This window comes from Cebus imitator, unplaced genomic scaffold, assembly GCF_001604975.1.
Source record: "Cebus imitator isolate Cc_AM_T3 unplaced genomic scaffold, Cebus_imitator-1.0 Scaffold183, whole genome shotgun sequence".
In the NCBI taxonomy this organism is placed as follows: Eukaryota; Metazoa; Chordata; class Mammalia; order Primates; family Cebidae; genus Cebus; species Cebus imitator.
In genome coordinates, this window is record NW_016107498.1 from 3,031,572 (window position 1) to 3,055,269 (window position 23,698).

At 43.6% G+C, this 23,698-nt stretch overlaps 2 protein-coding genes across 4 annotated transcripts in view; one reads left to right on the forward strand and one right to left on the reverse strand.

Annotated features, from left to right (window-relative positions):
• Positions 1 to 404: 404 nt before the first annotated feature.
• AP3M2 (adaptor related protein complex 3 subunit mu 2) lies at positions 405 to 18,544 on the forward strand. 2 transcript variants are annotated; one of them, XM_017545943.2, is made up of 9 exons: positions 405 to 511; positions 2,036 to 2,377; positions 5,890 to 6,061; positions 9,385 to 9,522; positions 12,411 to 12,496; positions 12,816 to 12,949; positions 14,559 to 14,766; positions 15,062 to 15,206; positions 16,360 to 18,544. In XM_017545943.2, the coding sequence occupies exons 2-9, from the start codon at positions 2,105 to 2,107 to the stop codon at positions 16,458 to 16,460; spliced, it is 1,257 nt and encodes a 418-aa protein (XP_017401432.1). In that variant the 5' UTR covers positions 405 to 511; positions 2,036 to 2,104; the 3' UTR covers positions 16,461 to 18,544. The 2 variants fall into 2 exon arrangements, with proteins under 2 accessions (XP_017401432.1, XP_017401433.1); XM_017545944.2 differs by lacking the exon at positions 405 to 511 and adding an exon at positions 574 to 663.
• Positions 18,545 to 22,233: 3,689 nt separating this feature from the next.
• Positions 22,234 to 23,698, reverse strand: part of PLAT (plasminogen activator, tissue type) — a 32,029-nt gene continuing 30,564 nt past the window's right edge. For both annotated transcript variants that reach the window (XM_017545941.2, XM_017545942.2), the window contains one exon: positions 22,234 to 23,127. In XM_017545941.2, the coding sequence (XP_017401430.1) occupies positions 22,969 to 23,127 (159 nt within the window). In that variant the 3' untranslated portion in view covers positions 22,234 to 22,968. The remainder of the gene's footprint in view (positions 23,128 to 23,698) is intronic.

The following is a 23,698-nucleotide window of genomic DNA, read 5'->3' on the forward strand; positions in this document are numbered from 1 at the left end:
GCCGCCCTTCCCAAAGACGCCCATGGAGTGGAGGGTAGCCGCCACCCTCAGGATTTAATATCCGTTAGGCGCTGTCAGCAACTCTTGGCCGCAAGCCGCCCCTCCCCGGCACACACTCCAGCGCCCCCTCCAGGCGCACTCCGCAGCCTCGGCCTCCCCAGCCCTTTGTGACTGGACGACTGGGGGCGAACGGCTCGCACTGTCCTCGACCTTCAATCAGGGCTCGAGGCTGTAGAGCTGCACCAATCGGAGATGACTGGTGCCTCAACAGGGCCAATCGGGGGCCTCGAGCCCTATAACACTGAGAGCCGCCAACAGCGATCAATCAGAGGGGGAGGAGAGGTTCCCGGTCGCCCAATCAGCGGCCTTCAGGAGGGGCTCGTGGGCCGAACGGTCGCATAGCCCTCGGGCCGGCCAATCAGCGGGCGAGCGGCTGTCTCAGCGCGCGCGGTGGGCGGGACGGGGCCTGTCCGCGCCTAGGAGCGTTGGGCGCTGCTAGCAGCTAGGCTTGGTGAGGCGTGCGGTCGACCCCCGGCCTGGGGCGGGGGCGGGGGTGGGCGCGGGGACCGGGGCGCGCGATGGTCCGGGCGGAGATGCGCGGGGCGGGGACGGGGTCTCCGGATGCTGGCGGCTTCTCAGGGCTGCGGGACGCGGCGGGGAGAGGTGAGGGGCCGGGTTCCGGGCTCGGTGAGGGGGTCCGCCCAGGCGCCGCGGCGGCGGGAGGAGGGGACACTGTTGCCATGACAGCGCACGTGCGCTCGCTGCCGCGGCCGGGCGCCTAGGCGCTTGTACCTCGGAACGTGCGCGCCCCTTCAGCCCGGCCCCTGCCTGCCCTCGCCCCGGGGCCTCAGTCGCCGCCCGCCGTCGGCTAGGGCCGGCGCAGGGACCGCTGGCCTGGGCCGCCGCTTCTCCCTTGTACCCTCCGCTGCCCGGCTATCCCTTCCTGCAGCTGTCTCCTCCCAGCAGAGGTATTGAGCTCGCCCCGGAGCGCTGGGCACTGCAGGCCTCTGCGTTTTGACCACCGGCGCCGGTTCGCGGAATGGTCACATCCTGGCGACTGGCACCGGAGATAGGCAGCCGCCGGAGGGACTTGGGGTGTCTGTCCCCAGGGGAATCTCTTTTTATCGAGGCGGGGTCTCGCTGTATTTCCTAGGCTGGTCTCAAACTCCTGGGCTCCATCGATCTGCTGGTAGAGGCCTCTGCAAGCGCTGGGATCACAGCCGGGAACCCAGAGGGATCTTTTTAAAGGCCCCCAATGTCTTTCTGCATTAAGAAGTGCTTAAGGAGTGCTCAGAGAATGGGTCGGATTGGATGAATTAAAGACCCCCAAGGACCAGTTCTGTCCGGCAGAAATAGAGAATCACATTTATAATGGTCCATGTTCTGGAAACTACCTTAAAATAATAAAACAGGTTAAATTCATTTTAATATATTTGATTTAACCTAGTATATCCCAAATATTACAGCATATAATCAATATTAAATTATTCATGTTTGAAATTCTTTTTTTTCCATACAAAGCCTTCCAAATGTCTCGTGTGTCTTACACTTACAGCACATCTCAGTTCGTACCAGCCATCTTTCAAGTTCTCCCTGGTCCCATTTGGCTAGTGGCTGTCGTATTAATCTGCATATTTCTTGTTTATGTGTGAGCTGTGGCCAAAACATAACATCAAATTCAGTGTTCTTCGAAGCCATCTTCAAAGAACACTAATTATGTTGCAGTAAGGCAACACAAAACATGAGGCACGGTCCTTTTCTTTAAGGAGCTTGCAGTTCGGTTCAGTAGGCACCCAAAGATTAAGTAGAATTTTAAATGGATGCAATTCGGGCGATAGTAAAGATAACTGGGAGTATATGATTGACAGATGGCTGATCATTATCTTTTGGAATTCAAGGGAGGGCTATCTTCATACTCATGCAGGAGGGGAAGATTGGGCCTGGTCTTGAAAGATGAGTAAATCTTGGACTGTTGGAAAAGATGGGGAGGGTGTTTTGGCCGAATGTAACTGAATATTGCTACTTTTGTTTTTAGAGTTGAAAATTTACATCCTGACGCTTTCAGACTGAAAAAGGCTTTCTTCTGTCACTGACAGCCGCCACCATGATCCATAGTCTTTTCTTGATCAACTCCTCTGGAGACATTTTCCTGGAGAAACACTGGAAAAGCGTGGTCAGCCGTTCTGTTTGTGATTACTTTTTTGAGGCTCAAGAGAGAGCTACTGAGGCAGAAAATGTACCTCCAGTTATCCCTACCCCTCACCACTATCTCTTAAATGTTTACCGCCACAAGATCTTTTTTGTAGCTGTTATCCAGACGGAGGTCCCCCCTCTGTTTGTCATTGAGTTTCTTCACCGAGTGGTGGACACATTTCAGGTTCGTGAATGTGGAAAAGTTCATGTATGTAAACTGTGAAGTGTCTTTATAGTCCTATTTCCATTATATAATGCCTCCATTAAGAAAAACAAAAAATCTGACCGGGTGCGGTTGCTCACGCCTGTAATCCCAGCATTTTGGGAGGCTGAGGCGAGGGGATCACAAGGTCAGGAGTTCGATACCAGCACGGCCAACATGATGAAACCCCGTCTCTACTAAAACAAGCCTGTACCTGTAATTCCAGCTACTCAGGAGGCTGAGGCAGGAGAATTGCTTGAACCCAGGTGGTGGCGGTTGCAGTGAACCGAGATCGCGCCACCGCACTTCAGCCTGGGCGACGTAGCAAGACTCTCTCAAAAAAGAAACTTAGGCCGGGCGCGGTGGCTCACGCCTGTAATCCCAGCATGTTGGGAGGCCGAGGCGGGTGGATCACAAGGTCAAGAGATCGAGACCATCCTGGTCAACATGGTGAAACCCCGTCTCTACTAAAAATACAGAAAATTAGCTGGGCATGGTGGTGCGTGCCTGTAATCCCAGCTACTCAGGAGGCTGAGGCAGGAGAATTGCCTGAACCCAGGAGGCGGAGGTTGCGGTGAGCCGAGATCGCGCCATTGCACTCCAGCCTGGGTAACATGAGTGAAACTCCGTCTCAAAAAAAAAAAAAAAAATTCAAAACTCTGGTATTACTTCCTCTCCCATCTAATAGGATTCTGGTTTCTGTTTATTGAATTGGCTGCATACAAAATAACAGTTGGAATGTTTTTGAACCTGTTGCATGGGAAAGCCATCCTATTTGCGATGCCTTTATATAGCCTTTCTGCTTCAGGTTCTACTTTTTGCTCATAAATTGGAGTTTAGATTGTTTTTGCCTGGTGGTCTTGATGCTAACCATTGTTACCTATGTTGCTTTGAGTTGTATCAGAAAGTGAGTGTGTAAAGTTATAGAAAAGACAAAGCTAAGGAATGCTTAATTTAACTGTCCCAGGCAGGGGTAATTCATGAACCTGCACTGCTTCTCAGGTTTGAGGTGGTTCTTAATGGCACGGGTGCTACTGATGAGCTCTCCTTGCAAACATCATGTGCACGTAAGAATTTAATGAGCTGTTTTATGAGGCACAGTTTTCATTTTAAGCTTTTTCTTCAGTAATAGATTTTATGAACTTAGGGAGCGGTGTCTAAGGGAGGTCAGTGATACCAGGACTGATACCACCACTTGCAGCACAGGAGTTTAGATGGCACCAACTCTGATTCACACAGAAGAACCCCCTCCCAGCAGAACCACTCAGCTTCTGACTGTTGTAGTTATTTGCATAACTCAAATGAGAAGCAAGGGCCCTTTGGTTTAATGGCTGTGTCATATGAGGTCTGGAATGAGTCATATGAATACTGGAATTGTGGAATTGGAGACAAGACTGAGGACCCACACATTATGATAAAAAGCAAGTCAAAGAGTCCTTTCTCTGTTACTCATATCTGCACCACATCTAGAACAACTTCCCTTCCCAAGAGAATTTAAATAGGTTTTATGTTTTTTCCTGCAAATACTGTCTGAGAGTACTGGTATTCTGGAATTTCAGTTCTTATGTAGCATACTGGCCCCTTTGCACAGTGAAAACCTAAGTATGATAAGCCCTGGTATGTGGAAGAACCAGAAGAACCCAGGAACTGTGATCCTAAACCATTTTAACTGGGCCTTTTTATGATTCCACATGTGATACTTTACCCATTCTAAGATTAACAGGCCCACTGGTGAAACTGACAGCTGCTTCATATGGCCACACTAACATTATGTAACTTATTACAAGACAGGAAGTGAGAAGAGTTGTTTGATCTAGTTGAAACCACAGAGGAATTTGGGAACACAAAGTAAAGTTGCTAATTTGGAAGTCTGAGACTTCAGAGCTTGTCATTTTTGAAGTAGTTGTTAAAAGTCAATGGACATATCTTGATTCTCATGTCTTCTCCGATGTGCGTCCTCTCCAATGATTTTTCCAGGACCTGAATGTGACAGGAGCGGCTCCACTAAAGAATTGCAGCCTCGCCGGCTGCAGCACTTGTTCGTATTGTGAGGTGCCTTTCCAGCTGCTTAGTTCACATGATGCCTGGTTTATAAACCCTGGTGAAGTGTTTTATTTTTAAAAATTAAATAACTCTTGGGAAGGAAATGTGTGACTTTTTCTTCTTTTAAATTCTCATTCAAAATGAGAATTTTCCTCTTATAAAGAGAAAATCTTTTTGTTTTAGGAATACATTCCTAACTCTTAGGTGACCCAGGTGTTGGAATCTCATGGATAAATGATGTTATCTAATGTAATTTAGACTCTAGTAGAGTCTGTTCAATTTTGGATGTCAAAGAAATGGAAAGATGGTAAAACAACCCGGAAACCATACCTTACCATGAATCGTGGAAGTGTCTTGGAAGTGTGGCCCTAAGAAGAAAAAACTGAAGTGAAAACTCGTAGTTTTCAAATAATTACAGGGCGGTTACGTACACTGCTTTGTAAAGCAGCTGGGAGACAAATTTCAGTTTAGCAAAAGAATGAACTTTGGAATAATCAGAGCTGTTCATGAATGGAATGGACTTTCTTAAAAGGGGTAAATTTTCCTTCATTCTGTGAGTTCAAGAGGGTTTCATGACCTTTTCAGAGGCCCTGTAAAAGACATACTGACATTGCTAGAAGGAACATTGAATGGCCACAAACATTTCTTTCTAAATAATTATCATGCATTCCATTTTGTAGTGCTTTATAGTTTACAAAGTACATTCATGAGCGTTAGTGCTTAATTAGTCATGCCTAGTTCTTACAGCCCTGTGCCTCAAGTGGTGGTACCCTGATTATACCATTAAAGAATCAAGATAGAAATTGGTTAACATGACTTAATCTAACAAATGACAAAATTATAATCCAGGTCTTCTGGTTTGAAATCCAGTGCGTTTCCCACAATCCAGATAATTTAGCATCTGAAGTTAGCTTTTTAAATAAAAGGATAGTGTTCTTAGAATCCTAGCATCTTAAGGATGAGCGAAAGGAATTTTCAGGTGTGCTAGCTTGTCTCTCTCATTTCGTTTTTTTCCTCTCTCAACTCTTATCCACTGCATGAATGTTAAGAAATAGCACAGCAGTAGGGGTAAAGATTTTTATGGACTCTTCTTTGTTATATCAAGTATTATTTTGTATAATTCTTACAAATTCTTGTTCATAAGCACATATAATAAGATTCAATTTTGTATTCTGTATATTTCACCAAGTTAAGGAAATTAACCCAAGAGATTAAGTAAGTTCCCCTTGTTTGTAGTAATGACAGTAGTACCAAAAGCCAGTCTAGTGCTCTCCACCAAACAGACTACCTAAGAGGACGGTGGTTATGCTGCATTCCCTCACTGTAGAAGAGTACCCCAAAAACACATGGACAGGCCAGATCCTCACTCTCTGTAGGCACATTCTTTTATTTACTTATTTATTTATTTTACAGTATCTGAGTGATAAATGTGTGTATTCTGTCTCCATCAGGATTATTTTGGAGTCTGTTCAGAGCCAGTAATCAAAGACAATGTGGTTGTAGTTTATGAGGTATTGGAAGAGATGCTTGACAATGGTTTTCCGTTGGCTACTGAGTCGAACATTCTTAAAGAACTCATAAAGCCTCCCACTATCCTTCGAACGGTCGTCAACACCATCACAGGTATGGCGGAGGGGGAGACCGATAGAGAGCAGCCATCCTGCAGCCTGAGTGGCTTAGTCCAGTGTTGCACATTGTTTTCAGTGTTTGTCTTTGGGGATCCCAGGATCCCAGGTGTCCTAGTGCATTAATTTTGCTCTTTGTAGATTTTTTGCTCATTCTGTTTCATTAAGGTTTTACATTTTGGGTCTTGTTTAATGCATAAATAAGCATTTTCATGGAATTTTACAAACTGATTGAAAAATACCTTTAAAAAAGTATAAATATTGCCATAGCTGGGACAGTTTTGAAAAAAAATTACAAAAGTGTTGTTGGGAGGATTTGCCCTGTCAAATATCAAGACAAGTTTATATAGTACACAAGACAAATACTCATGCAAGACACATACTACAAGAGCTAAGAGAGTTTTGAAAATAATTTTTTTAAAAAGAGAAAAGATAAAATGTGTCCTGCCAGATACAAGATATATTACAGGTTGAACATCCCAAATCCAAAATCCGGAATGCTCTTACAATCCAAAGCTTTTTGAGCAGTGACATGACACTCAAAGGTAATACTCATTGGAGGATTTCAGATTTTTGGATTTGGAATGCTTAACTGGTATAATCCAAATATTCCAAAATTTAAAACAATCCAAAATTTGAAACACTTCTGGTCCTGAACATTTCACATAAAATTACTCAACTTGTATGAAGTTTGAGTAGTGGTTTTTTTTGTTTTTTTTGAGGCGAAGCCTCACTCTGTCACCCAGGCTGGAGTGCAGTGGCATAATCTCAGCTCACTGCAACCTCTGCCTCCCGGGTTGAAGCAATTCTCCTGCTTCAGCCTCCTGAGTAGCTGGGATTACAGTTGCTCACCACCATGCCTAGCTAATTTTTCTGTTTGTAGTAGAGATGTGGTTTCACCATGCTGGTCAGGTCGGTCTCGAACTCCTGACCTCATGAGCCACCCACCTTGGCCTCCCAAAGTCCTGGGATTACAGGCATGAGCCATTGCACCTGGCCAAGTTTGGGTAGTTTTAAAACTTTGGTATTTGTCCAGTAACAGACAGTTAGATTATTGGGATAAAATAGTCCAGAAACAGACCCTTGCTTTTATAGGAATTTGGCGTAGATAGATGTGGTCATTTATCAAATCAGTGGACCAGGGGCAGTTGTTAACTATGTTATACTGGGACAGTCAGCTTCAATATGGAAAAAATTAAGTCCCCCCACTTCACAGTATGCACAAAATAAATTCCAGCTAGGTTAAGGAGTTAAACACAAACAAACTTTATAATTATTAGACAAAATAGAATTTCTTTTTGATCAGAGAAGGGTAAATCCTTTTTAAAAAACTTATCTTCTAGTTTGTTTATTATTTTATTTTTGGATTTAATTCTTTAATCCATTTGAAAATTATCTTGGTGACCAGGCACAGGGGCCCACGCCTATAATCCCAGCACTTTGGGAGGCCAAGGCAGGCAGATCACCTGAGGTCAGGATCAGCCTGGCCAAACCCTGTCTCTATACTAAAAATACAAAAATTAGCCGGGCATAGTGGCAGGCACCTGTAATCTCAGCTACTTGGGAAGCTGAGGCAGGGGAATTGCTTGAACCTGGGAGGCGAAGGTTGCACTGAGCCGAGATCACACTGTTGCACTCTGCCCTGGGCAATAAGAGCGAAACTCCATCTCAACAAAAAAGAAAAAAAAATTATCTTGATATACAATAATGTTTATTTCTTCAAAATAGTTTTTCTAGCACCATTGTATAATTATCCCTTTTCCCTGTTTTAGAGTGACATTTCTGTCTTGTCCTGTCATTATGGATTCTTGGTCTGTTGTTAGGCTTTCCTGCCTTTTCCGTAGACTGCTTTGATTATTATATCTTGATGATACATTTGAATACTTAGTTCCTCTTTTTAAGAAGACAAATTTGGTGGTTTCTTCAATATTCTGAGTTTATTTTAAGCCTTAAAAACTTTGTTAGTACCTGAATCACTTATGAATATTATGAAGTTAGTTAAGCCTGTATCTCACTTTAATCTAGAAAAGGGGAATCTGAGAACCACTTTTGAAAAGCCAAAATGGGCCTGACACTTTGGCTCACACCTGTAATCCCAGCACTTTGAGAGGCCAAGACAGGAGGATCACTCGAGCACAGGAGTTTGAAACCAACCTGGGTAACATGGTGAAACCCTGTCTTTATAAAAAATACAGAACTTAGCCACGCATAGTGGCACATGCCTGTGGTCCCTGCTACTCTGGAGGCTAAGGCGGGAGGATCACCTGAGCCCAGGAGGTCTAGGCTGCAGTGAGTTATGACTGTGCCTGTGAGTAATCACTGCACTCCAGCATGGGCAACATAGGAAGATCCTATCTCTTAAAATGATTTTTTTAGTCAGGTGTGGTAGCTTACACCTGTAATCCCAGCACTTTGGGAGGTTGAGAGGGTGGATCACAAGGTCAGGAGTTCAAGACCAGCCTGGCCAACATGGTGAAACCCCTTCTCTACTAAAAATACAAAAATTATCCAAGTGTGGTAGCGTGTGCCTGTAGTCCCAGCTACTCAGGAGGCTGAGGTAGGAGAATTGCTTGAACCTGGGAGGCAGAGGTTGTAGTGAGCTGAGATCACACCACTCTGGTGCGATTTAAAAAAAGAAAAATTTTTTTTAAAGAGAGAAAAAAAGTAAAATAATCCAGGTAATGGAAGAAGGAAATATAATTCAAACTAATGTATTTTATTATGTCATTATAAAACCTTTTGAATTTTTTAAAAATTTTATGCCCGTAAAGGAAAAAAACAAGTGAAGAAATTGGTCTCTAATTCTTAAAGACAGAGAAAGATCAAATTTGTGTTTTCCTGAGTTTCAGTATTGGAGCTTAAGAATGAGACAGATCCTATTGATATATACATTTTAATACCTACCATAAATGTACCTAAGAACCTACCTCAGGCTCAAATACTATTTTTACCCATGAAATTTTTATATCAATATGTGGATTACCAACTCTACTGAAAGCCAATACATTATTTAAGCTGAAAGCTATTGTGGAATCTGAGATACTAAGTTCAGGTTACTTTCAAAACCAAAATATGATATCTGTTTCTCAGGTAACTTTTTCTTAAACCTTTATTCTGTTTGAAGAGGCAGACCAGATGACAACAAGGGGTTTTAAAAATAGACTAGGTTGCCCTATATGGAAGTTGGGAAAACTCATCTTTTGTTTGAAAAATTATTCAATTAAGCACATGAATAGTGGGAGCATAGAAACATCTAGGGAAGTGTTCTGTGGTTTCTAGAGTCAAATTGGTGTTAAAATACCGTAATATTAATTGTCTCAGGAAGCACCAATGTGGGTGACCAACTTCCCACTGGGCAGCTGTCAGTGGTGCCTTGGCGACGGACTGGGGTGAAATACACCAACAATGAGGCCTATTTTGATGTGATTGAAGAGATTGATGCCATTATTGATAAATCAGGTAGGTGCTTTTAATATGTTCTCAGAAATATGAAAATAGAAAGGGGCCTCTTTCATACAATGCTTGTAGTTTCAGAATTAATCCCCATTCAAGGTTATCCACTTTAATTAGGTGGCTACTTTGTATTGGGCACTGTGCCACGTACTGGAGGTGGACTTTAATATTACGATGCAGACCAGGGTTTATTTCATACATTTACTTGCTTTATTGGTCTTAACCTCTTGAATAAAAAAGAGAAGTAACAGGCCAGATGCGGTGATTCATGGCTATAATCCCAGCACTTTGGGAAGCCGAGGTGGGAAGATTGCTTGAGCCCAGGAGTTCAAGATCACCCTGAACAACATAGTGAGACACTGAGCAACATAGTGAGACCCCATCTCTACAAAAAGTGAAAAAAATTAGCTGAGCATAGTGGTGCATGCCTGTATTTCCAGCTTTGCATGGGGCTGAGCAGGGAGGATTGCTTGAGCCTGGGAAGTTGAGGTTGCAATAAGCCCTGATCATGCCACTGCACTCCAGCCTGGTCAGCAGCAAGATCCTGTCTCCAAAAAAAAGAAAAAAAAGAAAGAAAAAATTAATTTCTTATTGATAAGATTTCCTTCTTGAAAGTGTTTGACTCCCAGTTCTGATGGCAGAACTAAAACTGTAATGACAAAATTCAGGGAGCCTTCTTTTTCATGTGTTCTGAATTATGTAAATATGACTAGAAGTCCTAGAGCTTTGGAATTTGTAGAAGTCAGTGCCAGTGGTATGCACCTGTAGTTTCAACTATTGGGAGGCTGAGGTGGGAGGATCTCTTAACCCCAGTAGTTGGAGACTGCCGTGAGCTATGATTATACCTGTGAATAACAACTACATTCTAGCCTGGACAACATAGTGAGACCCTGTCTTTAGTTGGAAAAAAAAAAAGGGGGGGCTGGATGTGGTGGCTCACACCTGTAATCCCAGCACTTTGGGAGGCCAAGGCAGGCAGATCACAAAGTCAGGAGTTCAAGACTAGCCTGACCAACATGGTGAAACCCCGCCGTCTCTACTAAAAATACAGAAATTAGCCAGGCATGGTGGCTTGCACCTGTAATCCCAGCTACCTAGAAGGCTGAGGCAGGAGAATTGCTTGACCCCGGGAGGTGAAGGTTGCAGTGAGCCGAGATTGTGCCACTGCATTCCATCTCAAAAAAAAAAAATTGTAAAAAGTTCTCTTCACATTAGTGAACTTATTCATTCAACAAATGTTTATTGAAAACTTGTATCATAGCACAGTGCTTGAGAGTTGGCACTTGATGATGTGTAAGACATAGTCTGAGGCTGCAGAAAGCTTAGTTAAATCTAGTGAGGGAGAAAGGAAGTTAAAAAGGTGGAGCATATGAGAAGTACCCATCCCTGAAGAAAGCATAACAGAGACATGGGAGTGTTTATGCTTCATCGGTGTGAAATGAAGTTATTAAGATGTGTGGATTTGGGAGCAAATTATGCACAAACATCACAATAGTGAGCAAAAAATTAGATGTATAAGATTATAGACAGTGGGATTACATGTACATGAAGTTTGAAAACAGATGCAATTTAGTCTAAGGTAATAGAAGTCAGAATTCTGGGGATGTGGATTACCTGGGATGGTAAGAGGGAGTGCTTGGATGCTGAAAATGTTTCTTGCTGTAGCCAGTATTTGCATAAATGTATATGTTAAAAAATCATTGAGCTGTACACATTAAGATTTTTAAATTTTACTGCTTTATCTCAATGAAAAAGCCACATATGGCCGATCATGAAGAACCTTGCCTGCCACTTTAAGGAGGGCAGTTGTGAGTGATTGAAGAGTTTTAAGTTGGGGAGTGACTTGATGAGACTTGTAGTTTAGAGTGATTAGTCCGGCTGTTGTGTGAAGAATGGCCTGAAGTGGGGCAGGCGTGAAGGCAGGGAGCAGCTAGGAGGCTGCTGCTGAAGTCCAGGCCCAAAGCATAGATGTCCATAGTGCAGTGAGGACAGAGAGGAATGCACAGACCAGAGAGAGGTGAGTCCTAGAAAGGAGAGGAGCTGATCATTGACTGGACACGGGTGGAGGAAGTAGATGTCATCAGGGATGCGCCTGTGTTTCTGGCTTAGGCAGCAGGATAGTTGGTGCTGTTACACAGATGTGGAAATGGAAGCAGCGGGTCCAGGGCATGAGAGAATGGACTCACTTCTGACATGTGCCTCAGTGACATCCAAGTGGAGATATCCATTAGGCAGGAATGGGGCTGAACTTGAAAAGGAATAGGTAATAATAGGCCATAAATGAACATTGAAGCCTTGGGAAGTAGGAGAGTATATAAAGGTCAAGAAAATAGACGTTGAGAACTGAAAAAGCATCTAAGGGACATGCAAAGAAAGAGAACCTGCTGAAGACATTGAGGAAGAGGAGCTGGGAAAATAGGAGGACACCAGGAGAGGTTAGGACGGAGGGCAGAAGTGATAGACAGTGACACATGCCACAGAGAGGCCCTGTAGGATAGACCAGGAGTGACCACTCACTTTAGCAGCAGAGCTCATTGGCGACTTTAGGGAGAACAGTTTCTGATAGGAAATTGTCTCGACTGTTGGCTGAAATAATGATGCTCTGTTTAATTCTGATACTAGACTGAAAACTCCTTTTGGCTAGGAACTACCTCATTAATCTTTATCACCATTACCTCATCATAGTGTCTCATACTTGATATGCAGTTGATAAGTGTTCAGAATGATGGATAGATGGATTGTATAAATGAATTGGATGGTTAGACAGAAGGAAAGAAAGGGAGAGAGAGTAAGGGGAAGGATAGAGGAAAAGAAGGAGGGATGAAGTAAGTTTGTTGAGAAGGACAGAGAAGTATTCAATAATCTGTGCTCTTTTTGTCTTACTCCTGTCTCAGGCTCCACAATTACTGCTGAGATCCAGGGGGTGATTGATGCCTGTGTCAAGCTGACTGGCATGCCGGACCTTACACTTTCCTTCATGGTAAAATCCTGGGCCAGAGATTGAATTCTTAGGATGAGAAATGAAATGCTGCTGGAAAGACAGAGTAGTGGGAATGGAATTGACCAAGAAGAAATTAGGACAGCCACGAAGCTTGTATCAGGCTTGAATTTTCCAGAAGTTACTACATGATTTCTCTCTCTCTCTCTCTCTCTCTCTCTCTCTCTCTGTGTGTGTGTGTGTGTGTGTGTGTGTGTATGAGTGTGGTATGTTTTAATTTAAAAAATAGCATTTAAATTGCTTTCCTGAAAGCACTGTGCGTGTTTAATTCCCACTACTTCTTCTCTCCTGGTGACTGTAGAACCCTAGGTTGTTGGATGATGTCAGCTTCCATCCTTGTGTTCGTTTCAAGCGCTGGGAATCTGAGCGCATCCTCTCCTTCATCCCTCCTGATGGAAACTTCCGCCTGCTCTCTTACCATGTCAGTGCACAGAAGTAAGCAGCTCTTATAATTAAGAATGGAATCTGTGTATGTATGTGTAGTGGAAACTGTATCCGTAGTGATTAAGAACTCAGGCTCTAAAGTTACCTGGGTTCAATTCCAGCTTCTGTGGTTACTAATTGGGTAACCTCAGGTAAGTTGCTTAACCTCTCTCTGTTTTCTTATCTGTAAACTGAAAATAATAAAGTGCTTTGTTCTGAGGGTTGAATAGGAGAATCTGAATAGTGCTTAACACAAGGAAGTGCTCATTAAGTTTGCCGTTATTTTTGTTGTTGTCACATGTCTAAACAAGAACATTTTTTCAAATCAGAATCTGATTGTGTTCTGATTTGAGAAACATTATTTTCTCAAATCAGAATCTGCTGTGTTCAATACCCCTCATCTAAAAGACACATTAAGTTATGCTGTGAAAAAGCAGAAAATTCAGTGATTTTTGGTCTTGAACATTCTCTTTAATTTGGAATCTAAATGGTTTTAGAAGCTGTGTTGTGTAGCATAAAGCATACAGACAGAAGAGAGTCAGAAGACCCCAGAGTCACCAGTCCCTTCTCGTGGAACAAATCATTTGGGAAAATATCTGAGTGTTTGAGGTCAGAGCCTCTGGAGTCACACTCCCTGGACTTAAACCCCATTTTCAGTACTTAGAACCTTGGGCAAGATACTTAAGGACATCAGTATTCATCTATAAAATCAGTACCTATTGCATAGTTACAGTAGCAGTATCTACTTCATACTTATTGGGAGGATTAAACACAGTAGGGGTTAAATGGATAGAAACCAGTTAGCATAGTGACTGGTAGACAGGAAGTACTCAGTAAATGTTTGGAACTGTTATTACTTCAGGATTATTCTGTGACTTCTCTGAGTCCTTTTCTTCTGTCAAATCATGACAGCCTACTTTACCTTATGGGATTTTTGTAAGGACCAGATGAGGTCAGATGAAAGCATCCTAAAAAAATGTATAGAGACAGGTGGATCAGTTGAGCCCAAGAGTTCAAGATCAACATGGGCAACATGGCCAAACATGGTCTATACAGAAAAAAATATAAAGATTAGCTGGGTGTGCTGTTCTGTGCCTGTGGTTCCAGCTACTCAGGAGGCAGAGGTAGGAAGATCACTTGAGCCCGGTAGGCTGAGGCTGCAGTAAGCTATGATCGTGCCACTACACTCCAACCAGGTAACAGAGCCAGACCCTCTCTCAAAAAAAAAAAAAAATTTTATATATATATAAGGTCCGTGAGCTACGAATCTTATTCTCCCCAGTGCAAGTGATGATTCGTCACGTTACAAGTTAAAAACAGACGTAGTGACAATACATTTTTGTCCATTATGCCTTTCTCATAGTAGTATACTCTTTGATTTTGTTTATATTATTCAGTCACGAGAAAAGTTAGTTTACTTACTAGACAGTATCTTAGCTTTTCAAAAATAAAAAAATAGATTACTGGGGTTTTTTTCTGTTTATTTTTTCAGATAAAAAGTAAGGACATAGTTAAGGGAGAAGAAGCTACCAACAGGGCAGAAAGAACATCATGTGGAAGGAGGAAACACTGCCATTTTCCCAGTGCACAAATGAAATGGCTCTTTGTCTCTCATTTCCAGTCTGGTTGCAATCCCAGTGTATGTCAAACATAACATCAGTTTCCGGGACAGTAGTTCCCTTGGACGCTTCGAAATAACGGTAGGACCCAAGCAGACGATGGGGAAGACCATCGAGGGAGTGACTGTCACCAGCCAGATGCCCAAGGGGGTCCTGAACATGAGCCTCACTCCATCGCAGGGGACGCACACATTCGACCCAGTCACAAAGGTAGGAATGGGCAGGACATCTTGAATTGCTGATGTTAAGCAGAAACCAGTCTGCAGGCTCTCTCTGCATAGACTCTAGACCTTGCTTGGAAGGTGAGATGAATCAAAGGGAACTTGTTTTCTCCTGTGAGATAACTTAAAGTAACACATAGGATTCTCAATGGAAAGATACCCAGAGGCAGCTTATAAGGTTTTGAAAAGGTGCCCTGAGATTAGATCTCAGCCACCTCAAATGCAGGATTCTGCTGTAACTGTTTTTTGGAAAGACCACTTTTCCATTTTTATTTTCTTTGAAGATGCTATCTTGGGATGTAGGAAAAATAAATCCACAAAAGCTACCAAGTTTGAAGGGGACCATGAGTCTTCAGGCTGGAGCTTCCAAACCAGATGAAAACCCCACAATTAACCTGCAGTTTAAGATCCAGCAGCTGGCCATTTCTGGTAAGTGACCCAGAGCTCAAGAGGCTCCAAAGGGAACAAAAACGGCTTTCTCCCACGTGGCGCAGACAGCAGGAAGCCATTCTGGGCTTCCTGTTTACAAGGCTTTGTTTCATTACCTGATAAACAATCTTTAGTAACATCTTTTCTGGCACATTTCTGGGGAAAATTTGCAATCCTTACTTTGAAGTTGGCATAAGTGACCTGAATAAAAGTGCCTAAACACACTGAGAAAGAAACAGTATTGATACACAGAAGTGTTCACCAGCCATTTTTGGATCATCCTAGGGTTGTTCATTTCAGGTTCCCAAGGTTTTCAGTATGAGAATGCGTGTGTATTCTCAGCTATAACTGAAAAGAGGAATTTCCACTGCTTTCTCCTAATTTCAGAAGACTTTCATGTTTGCCCTTATTTCTATTTTGGAACTACTGGGCCTCTCTAGGTCAGTTCACTATAGTCTGTGCCGACTTTGGCATGATAGAAATCAGTTACCACTTTAGGGATATTTACTATGTACCAGGCACTGTTTTAAGCTCTTTCATATGTTTTCTCTTTTAATCCTTAGAACAACTCTGATGTGGAAAAGAGATGATTTTAGCTTTGTATGAAGTTTCTGTTTTTCTCTACAAACAGGCCTTATACAATTCATGTGATTGAAATTCATATAAATTATAAACTCTTCCATCTTAAAACAAGAAAGATCTATATGGTATAAAATTTTTTTGGCTTAGGCTAGTGAAAATACTTAGGAAGCATTCATTTATTAATTCATTACTTTAGATGTTAATTCCTTTAGTTATAATTTATTTCACTATTTGTTTTGTTATGAATTCATTTATTCCATCCAATAATTTGAGAAAAATCATGCAGTGGTCTAATTTTTTCCTTATCCTCATTTCAGTCTGCACATCACTTTGTGCCCTTTCCACTTCACGGACAGGTCTTCTTATAGGTAGCTTTTCTGTTGGAACCTTTTCTTGCGGTCAGTGTCTGTCCCAAGACTGGAGAATCCATCTGCTCTGCATAAGTGGTTCCCTGTCACACAGATGCCCATCCCACTGACCTTGGTGTATTGAAGTGAATGGGAACAGTTATGCGACCTGCTCGTTTTGAATAATCCTCATGTCTTATTTTCCCTGTCTCCCTCCTTTCTAGGACTCAAGGTGAATCGTCTGGATATGTATGGAGAAAAGTACAAACCCTTTAAGGGCATAAAATACATGACCAAAGCGGGAAAGTTCCAAGTTCGAACCTGAAGGGAGCGTTTGCAAAGGGAATCGTCTTGCACACTTTTCATTTCTTACTTGTCTAAAAGTAAAAAAATATCAGCCTGTCTCCTAGGTCCGTCCCCTCCTGGACCCACCCGCTCCCTTTTTCCTTAGCCTTCAGTGCCATGGAACTAATCAAGGGAGGAAAAGGTCACCAGGGAGAACTGGACAGAACTGAAACACAGCAACACCAGTTCTCAAGGACGAGGTGTGTGACGAGGGTAGGATACTTGGTGCTTACGTAACCATTTTAAACATGGTTTCTATAGGAAAGACCAGCATTTGTTAGCTTGCTTGGCTTTAATTATCTAAAGCCAATGAAATACTTCTTTGTTGATTTTTTTAAGGTAGAAAGATTAGAAAGAAAGCTGGGAAGAAAATGAATGTTAGTCAAGGAAAGGCCAGTTAAGGGTCTGATCTGTGAGGAAGAAGAGAGAGGAAATAGAAGTAAAGGAGTTGTGAGGAGACACTTAAGTGAAAGATTGGCAAGAAAAGCAGTCAGACTCTACCTTAAGGAGAGATGGGAAGGAAAGAGTTGAGTTGGTTTCTTTCTGATTCCTCTACTCATATGTAGAAAACACTTGTACTTCTGGAAACGGACTGGAAACCTCTTAAATTTGAGTCCACAATTGACATGCAAACCCCAGTGGAATCAGATATTCCCTCGAAGACCATCATGGTATCGAACTAGTTTTCAGACACTGCCTGTTGCTGGCCATCAGCACTTGGTCTCTTATCTTCAGTGAGAAGGTGACCCGTCTTCCCATGATGGCTGCCTAAAATGCCTCTTTTCTCACCCAGAACAGTTCTACTCACTTCCTTTTGCAGAGTTCACCAGCCATTTTCCTGTTACCTGATCCTTCCACAAGATTTTTGAAAAGTAGGAGAGTTTCAGAGAAGCCAATCCCATAATCCCAGTGCAGCCAGGGTTTGTGTGTCCTCATAGTGGAGTAGAGGGGGCCGACTCACTTCCCATGAGGGTGGGCACGGCTATGAGAGCTTATACGGTTACTTGTCACTGCTGGACTGGTACCGGACCCTAACCTTCCCAATGGAAACTTTTCCATCTGTCTCCCTGGGAAAAGGGAAAGCTTACCGTCAAGGGCGTGGTTGATCCTTGAAGCTGCCTGGTAAAGTTATTTCCTCACAGTCTTGTTTTGTACTCAATCATGTATTCATTAATATCTACCAGTCCCTTTTCATTCTAAGACAAAACATTTCCTCTTAATCTCTGAATAAAACCCGTGCTGTAGGAAGAAGGACTGTGTTGATCATAGGTGTAAGCAACCCAGTTTAAGAAACATGGCAACTAAAGGGATACCTCAGGCTTGCTTTCCCAGTGGGTCATTTTTGTCCTAGTTCAGTGTGTCTATTACTATTTAAATATTTATACAAAAGGCTTTTTGTTTAATTATAGCTTAAGGAATGATACTGTGCTCTGCTTCGTGTGTGGAAAAAAAAGGAAGACCCTAACTCTCCACACCCTAGAATTTTTCTCTAAATACTTGTGCAAAGTTTTTGCTAGTTTTATCTTCTGACTTTGGGACTAGTTTTGCTGCAGAGTTGTGTTGCTTTGGGATTTTCCTCTGGGATAAACTGTGCTGTACACACATCAGTCCGCAGTTTGTCTTGGAGTGACATACACACCGACCATGGAAAGGGAAGCATCTCTGCCTGTGGATTCCCAAGTCCTTGGAAGCACTTTTCCTGAAGGACCTATAGGATTCTAAGGTTTCCCGGGTCACAGAACAACTAATCTTGGTCCCTGAATATTTTTAGGTTTGTAAGTGCAGCTGTTTTATTTCCTCTAGAACTCGACCTGTTTCAAGGGAAGTACCTAAGAAGAAATAGAGTGTTTCTAGAGTAAGGGACCTGCAGGTATAAGCACAGATGAAATGACTGTCCTGTCACGTGTACAGCAGGCCGTGGAGTGCAGCGGGCATTGCTGCCACCATCCCTGCGGTGTCAGCATAAGCGCAGGGTGTCTCTATTGAGCTGTTCGGTTCCATGTGTGTTTAACGTGCAGAAGTAGCTCCAGTGTTTGAGTTTAATAAAGTTGAGTTTCACCAGTCCTCTATGTCCTCAGTGATTTTTTACCAGGACTAACAATAATGCTATGCCATTCACACCTTAGGAGAAGCAGTGAGTAAAGAACTCAGCAACTCAGGAGGATCTTGCTGTTTCTGTCCAGCCAGCAGACCTGAAGCATGTGTTTCGATTCCATATTCTCTGGTCGCATCTGGAAGATAGCGGATGCTGATATTAATGTCATTTTTAGCGTTCTGAGAAGTGAGGTCTAGATCCATCTAGTTATTTTTCACCAGAGTGTAAAAGACAAAACCATTGAAGCTGCAGATGCTTGGCGCTTTCCCCATTCTCTTAACCTGCTTCCCTTACCCTATTCATTTAGGCGTGAAACACGGTGTTGCAGCACTTGGTGTTTTTATTCCAGGACAGGCTTCTTAAAAGATAAGGCACTGGGAGCCAATTGTTATGCCACACCTGCAACAATTTTCTGTAAACATCTCATGACCGTGAAAAGACCTTAAAACTCGTGCATACTCCCTCGAGCGTTCAGTGCCTGCTAGTGCCCCACTCCATCTTCCTCAGCCAGCGGTGACTGCCTCTTTGCCCCTGCTCCCTTGTTCCTGTGCACCTGTGCTCTGACCCTGGTGGTGGGACGGGAAGTTGGTTGCATACATGTACTTTTATCTCTGGCCAGTAGGTGGGGACTCCATGTCATCAATACTCATTGTTTTGATTGTTAGAATTTTTTTTTTTTTTTGAGATGAGTCTTGCATTGTTGCCTGAGCTAGTGTCCAGTGGCTCGATCTCCGCTCCCTACAACCTCCGCCTCCCAGGTTCAAGTGACTCTCCTGCCTCAGCCTTCTGAGTAGCTAGCATTACAGGCATCTGCCACCATGCCCAGGTAATTTATTGTTATTTTTATTTATTTTTAGTAGAGACGGGGTTTCACTATATTGGCGAGGCTGATCTCGAACTCCTGACCTAGTGATCCTCCCACCTCGGCCTCCCAATGTGCTGGCATTACAGGCGTGAGCCACCGCGCCTGGCCCATTGTTAGAATTTTTAAAAGGAAATTTGACCAGCCTGGCCAACATGGTGAAACTCATCTCTACTGAAAAATATAAAAATTAGCCAGGCATGGTGCTGGGCACCTGTAATCCCAGCAACTCGGGAGGCTAGGGCAGGAGAATTGCTTGAACCTGGGAGTGGGGGAGTTGCAGTGAGCCAAGATCGCACCACAGCGCTCCAGTCTGGGCAAAAGGAGTGAGACTCCAACTCAAAATAAAATAAAGGAAATTTAGTTTCAAACTTAAACGCCCTCCAAGATCCTAAGTACTGAGGATTGTCTGAGTCTTTGGCTTTTGAAGTTAGGTGGAACCAAAAGTTCATACACTCTTTGATAAACAGACGGGACTGGGGCTCTGGGAAGGTACAGTGTTACCATCCGAGTTCCTCTAGGTCTTCACCCAGTAAGAAGAGTTGCACAGGAGGTCTTTCTTGTTCTCCTGGACTGTTACCATCGATCTGTTTTATTAACCAGCTGGGAATAATGAGGAGATGATATTTAATTTCCCTGACACCCATTCCGGGTAATGATATGTTGTTCTTTAAGCGTGTTTTAGAATCTGCCTCACAGGACTGGGACTCTGCCCTGTCCCTCAGTCAGGAGCCTCTTCTGAGCAATTGTCTCCATCTAGTCTGTGGTTTCAAGACTGCGTGGGAGGAATGCTGGGGCCTTTTAACCTCGCATTTTCATTCCCAGGGACCTCACTGCCTCAGTTCATTTCACTGACCGTGAAGAAAAGCTTATTCTGCAAAGGGGAGGGGGTGAAACCAGAATTTCTGCCAGAAATTCAGTGGGTGGGGGTTCCGTCTTGCCCTCAGTGTTTTTCTTTTCTTTTCTTTTTTTGAGACAGAGTCTTGCTCTGTTGCCCAGGCTGGAGTGCAGTGACACAATCTAGGCTCACTGCAACCTCTACCTCCCAGGCTCAAGCGATTCTCCTGCCTCAGTGTCCCGAGTAGCTGAGACCACAGGCCTGCACCACCACACTCGGCTATCTTTTGTATTTTTAGCAGAGATGGGGTTTCGCCACATCTCAGGCTGGAACTCCTGGCCTCAAGTGGTCCACCCACCTCAGCTTCCTAAAGTATCGGGATTACAGGCGTGAGCCACCGTGCCTGGCCTCCAATGATGTTTTTCTGAAATGGCTGAGATACACATCTGTCTAAAGATTGTTGAATGTGTAAGCGAGCAGTCTGTGACTTAAATCTCTGTGACCTGCATTTATTTACTGACCTGGGGACTTCAACACTTCAGAGATGTCCCCCGCTGCCTCCTACCCCAATCAAGCTCTTGGGTATTAAAGAATCTCTTTCTTGGCCAGGCACAGTGGCTCACACATGTAATCCTAGCAATTTGTGAGGCTGAGACAGGCAGATCACATGGTCAAGAGATTGAGACCATCCTTGCCAACATGATGAAATCCTGTCTCTACTAAAAATACAAAAATTAGCTGAGCATGGTGGCATGCGCCTGTAGTCTCAGCTATTTGTGAGGCTGAGGCAGGAGAATCACTTGAACCCAGGAGGTGGAGGTTACAGTGAGCCAAGATTGCACTCCAGCCTGGTGACAGAGCAAGACTCTGCCAAAAAAAAAAAAAAAAAAGAATCTCTTTCTTTTGTGAATTTAAATGACTTTTCTTCCAAGACCCTCTAAACTGAGCAGCTCTGACAACCCCACCAGAGAGATGACCACCTTTCTCCTCTCTGAGGAGCTGTGTCAGCGTATCCCCAACAGCAGCATTGCAGCATCCAATTTATTCTTGGAACTAGGGTGTCAGCGAGAGCAAAAGCTGCCTGCAGCAGCCAGGAATAGGAGTTGCATCTCACAGATAGAAAGTAGTCTTAAGAGAAGCAGGATGCAACATTACTTAGATAACATACTTGTGTGGACTGGCCTAGGGGTTAATTCTTTCTAATGAGCAGAAAATTAAGGCAGGATGGGAAACAGATGGTCCAAATACCAGCTTCTAGGCCAGACCAACAGTTGGGATGTTGCTGTGTTAGCAAGGTCACGGTGAGGTTCTTCCTCCGTGTCCCCCAGCTTTCCTCTCCTGCTGCCTGCTCACTCGCCAGTCACCCCGTGGTTAGGTTTCCTAGGCCATGTTCAGTTCCTCACTTCCCTGAGCAAAAATCTCCATAGCTCCTGTTGCCTACCGAATTGAGTCAAGTCCAAACTCAGTTTGGTGTTCAGAGCCCCCATAATCTAAATTCCAGCCTATGTTCCTCTTCCTGACGTTCACTTCAGATGAGCTCAACTCCCTATTTCTCCCTGTACTCCCATCTCTTGGCCCTCTAAATATTCATACCTCCGTGAAGAGTACCTTTTCCACACTGTCCACAGTCCACATTTCACCCAGTTTGTAAAAGTCCTCCCGCACACTGTACCATTCTGTTTTTTCCTTAAGATTCCCCAATGCCTCGTGCAACTGAATTCCATTACAAGTTTCTGCCCTTCTGTGGCCAGCTCCACTGTACCTTGGTACTTCTCTAAATACCGTATCATCGCATCAGACCCAGCATCCCTGTCCCTCCTTTTTCCCATCTGGAGCACCCAGCCCATTACAAGTGTTGCGTGTATGTTGAGTGAATGAAGCAGACATTCCAAATGATTTTAGAATGTGAACATAAATAAACAGTGGGATACAGCATCCATAACAAAACCATTCCACTCTGATTTTGGAAAAACTGTGAAAAATATATCTGAATTTATTAAGTACAGTATAATACAGGGTTACAGCAACCAAGTAAAAACTAACATGGATTGTTATAAATATGCTGAAGCCTACTTGTTCAAATAAAAAATTATCTCATTCTACTCTAAAGTTTATAAAGAAAAAAGATTTACACTTTACACTGTACACAAAAGGAATACCTTCCCAGAGCCAGGGAGTGGGGAAAGGGGAAGGAGACGTGATGTCATGACTGGCTGGCCAACCCGCCCGACTTTGAGGCCCTGCTGGGCTCTCGTGACTATAAATACACAGTTTCTTTCTAATGCAATCCGTCTTTCCTGAAAGATCTTGTTTTACTATTGAGACATGCTTTTATCTTTGTGGTCCTGTTTCCAAAGGTGCTTACGGTGACAGGTCAGGAGGTTGGGCTTAGCTGAAAATGATGGCATGCCCATTCTCTGCCCTGGGAGGAGGTATTCCTGGAGAGGTGAGTGTGCATTTGTGTCTTCCCTTCTGACGGAGTATCCTGAAATCAGACCAACTCCTGAAAACTTCCAAAATGGGAAATATCTGGGACAATGCACTCTTCCCTCTCCTGGAGGATCTCCTCCCACTTCTGCGCTGTGGTGGGTCTGGAGAAGTCTGTATGGAGAAGCACTCCACCTTTGCAGTGTCTTCTGAAGAAGAGGAAGAGGCGGGGTCTCGTTTTCTTTTGAGAAGTCGAGTGTTCCCGGTCACGGTTGCATGTTGTCTTGAATCCAATCTAGGTAGTTGGTAACCTTGGTGTATACACCTGGGACATCCTTCTTTCCACAGCCCAGGCCCCAGCTGATGATGCCCACCAAAGTCATGCGGCCATCCTTCGAACACACCAGGGGGCCTCCCGAATCGCCCTGCAAAGGAGATGGCAGGTTTAGCGTTTACAAAAAGAGCAGACTATCTGGGGAAAGTCAGTATGTGTAGCATGAACATTGTATTCTTCAAAAGACAGCAAGCCCTTCAGTAATGTTCCATTCAACGTCATTTCATTATAACATTGATGAGAAAAACAAAACAAAAAAATCTATATCTGTCTGGGGACACTGTCTGCCTGGGTTTTGTCCAGGCACTCCGGTTCCCTTCCACATCCCAAAGCGGTGCACATTAGGCCAGCTGAGGATGTGTCTACGTGGGCCCAGTCTGAGTGTGGATGAGTGTCAGTGGCTCTGCGACAGGATGGCGTCGTCTGTCCAGGACTGGTCCCGCCTTGCATCCTGAGCTGCCTGGTGGCTCTGGCCACCCTTACCCAAGACCCTGAACTGGAATAAGCGGGTTGGAAAATGAATGAATGAATACAAAGTGTTGTAAAGTAAAAATCTGTCTAGTCTATGATAACTACACAAATGAATGACGATAAACCATGTGGTAAGGAGGCAGTCAGGAAGCCTGCCCTATTTGTGATTTTTTTTTTTTTTTTTTTTGAGA

What these genes read in the sequence shown, in the direction of transcription:
- AP3M2 (XM_017545943.2), top strand. Translation starts at nt 2,105, where the DNA reads ATGATCCATAGTCTTTTCTTGATCAACTCCTCTGGAGACATTTTCCTG. An exon ending in TACCATGTCAGTGCACAGAA is followed by an intron (nt 12,950 to 14,558) that starts GTAAGCAGCTCT and finishes TCTCATTTCCAG; the next exon opens with TCTGGTTGCAATCCCAGTGT. An exon ending in CCAGCAGCTGGCCATTTCTG is followed by an intron (nt 15,207 to 16,359) that starts GTAAGTGACCCA and finishes CCTCCTTTCTAG; the next exon opens with GACTCAAGGTGAATCGTCTG.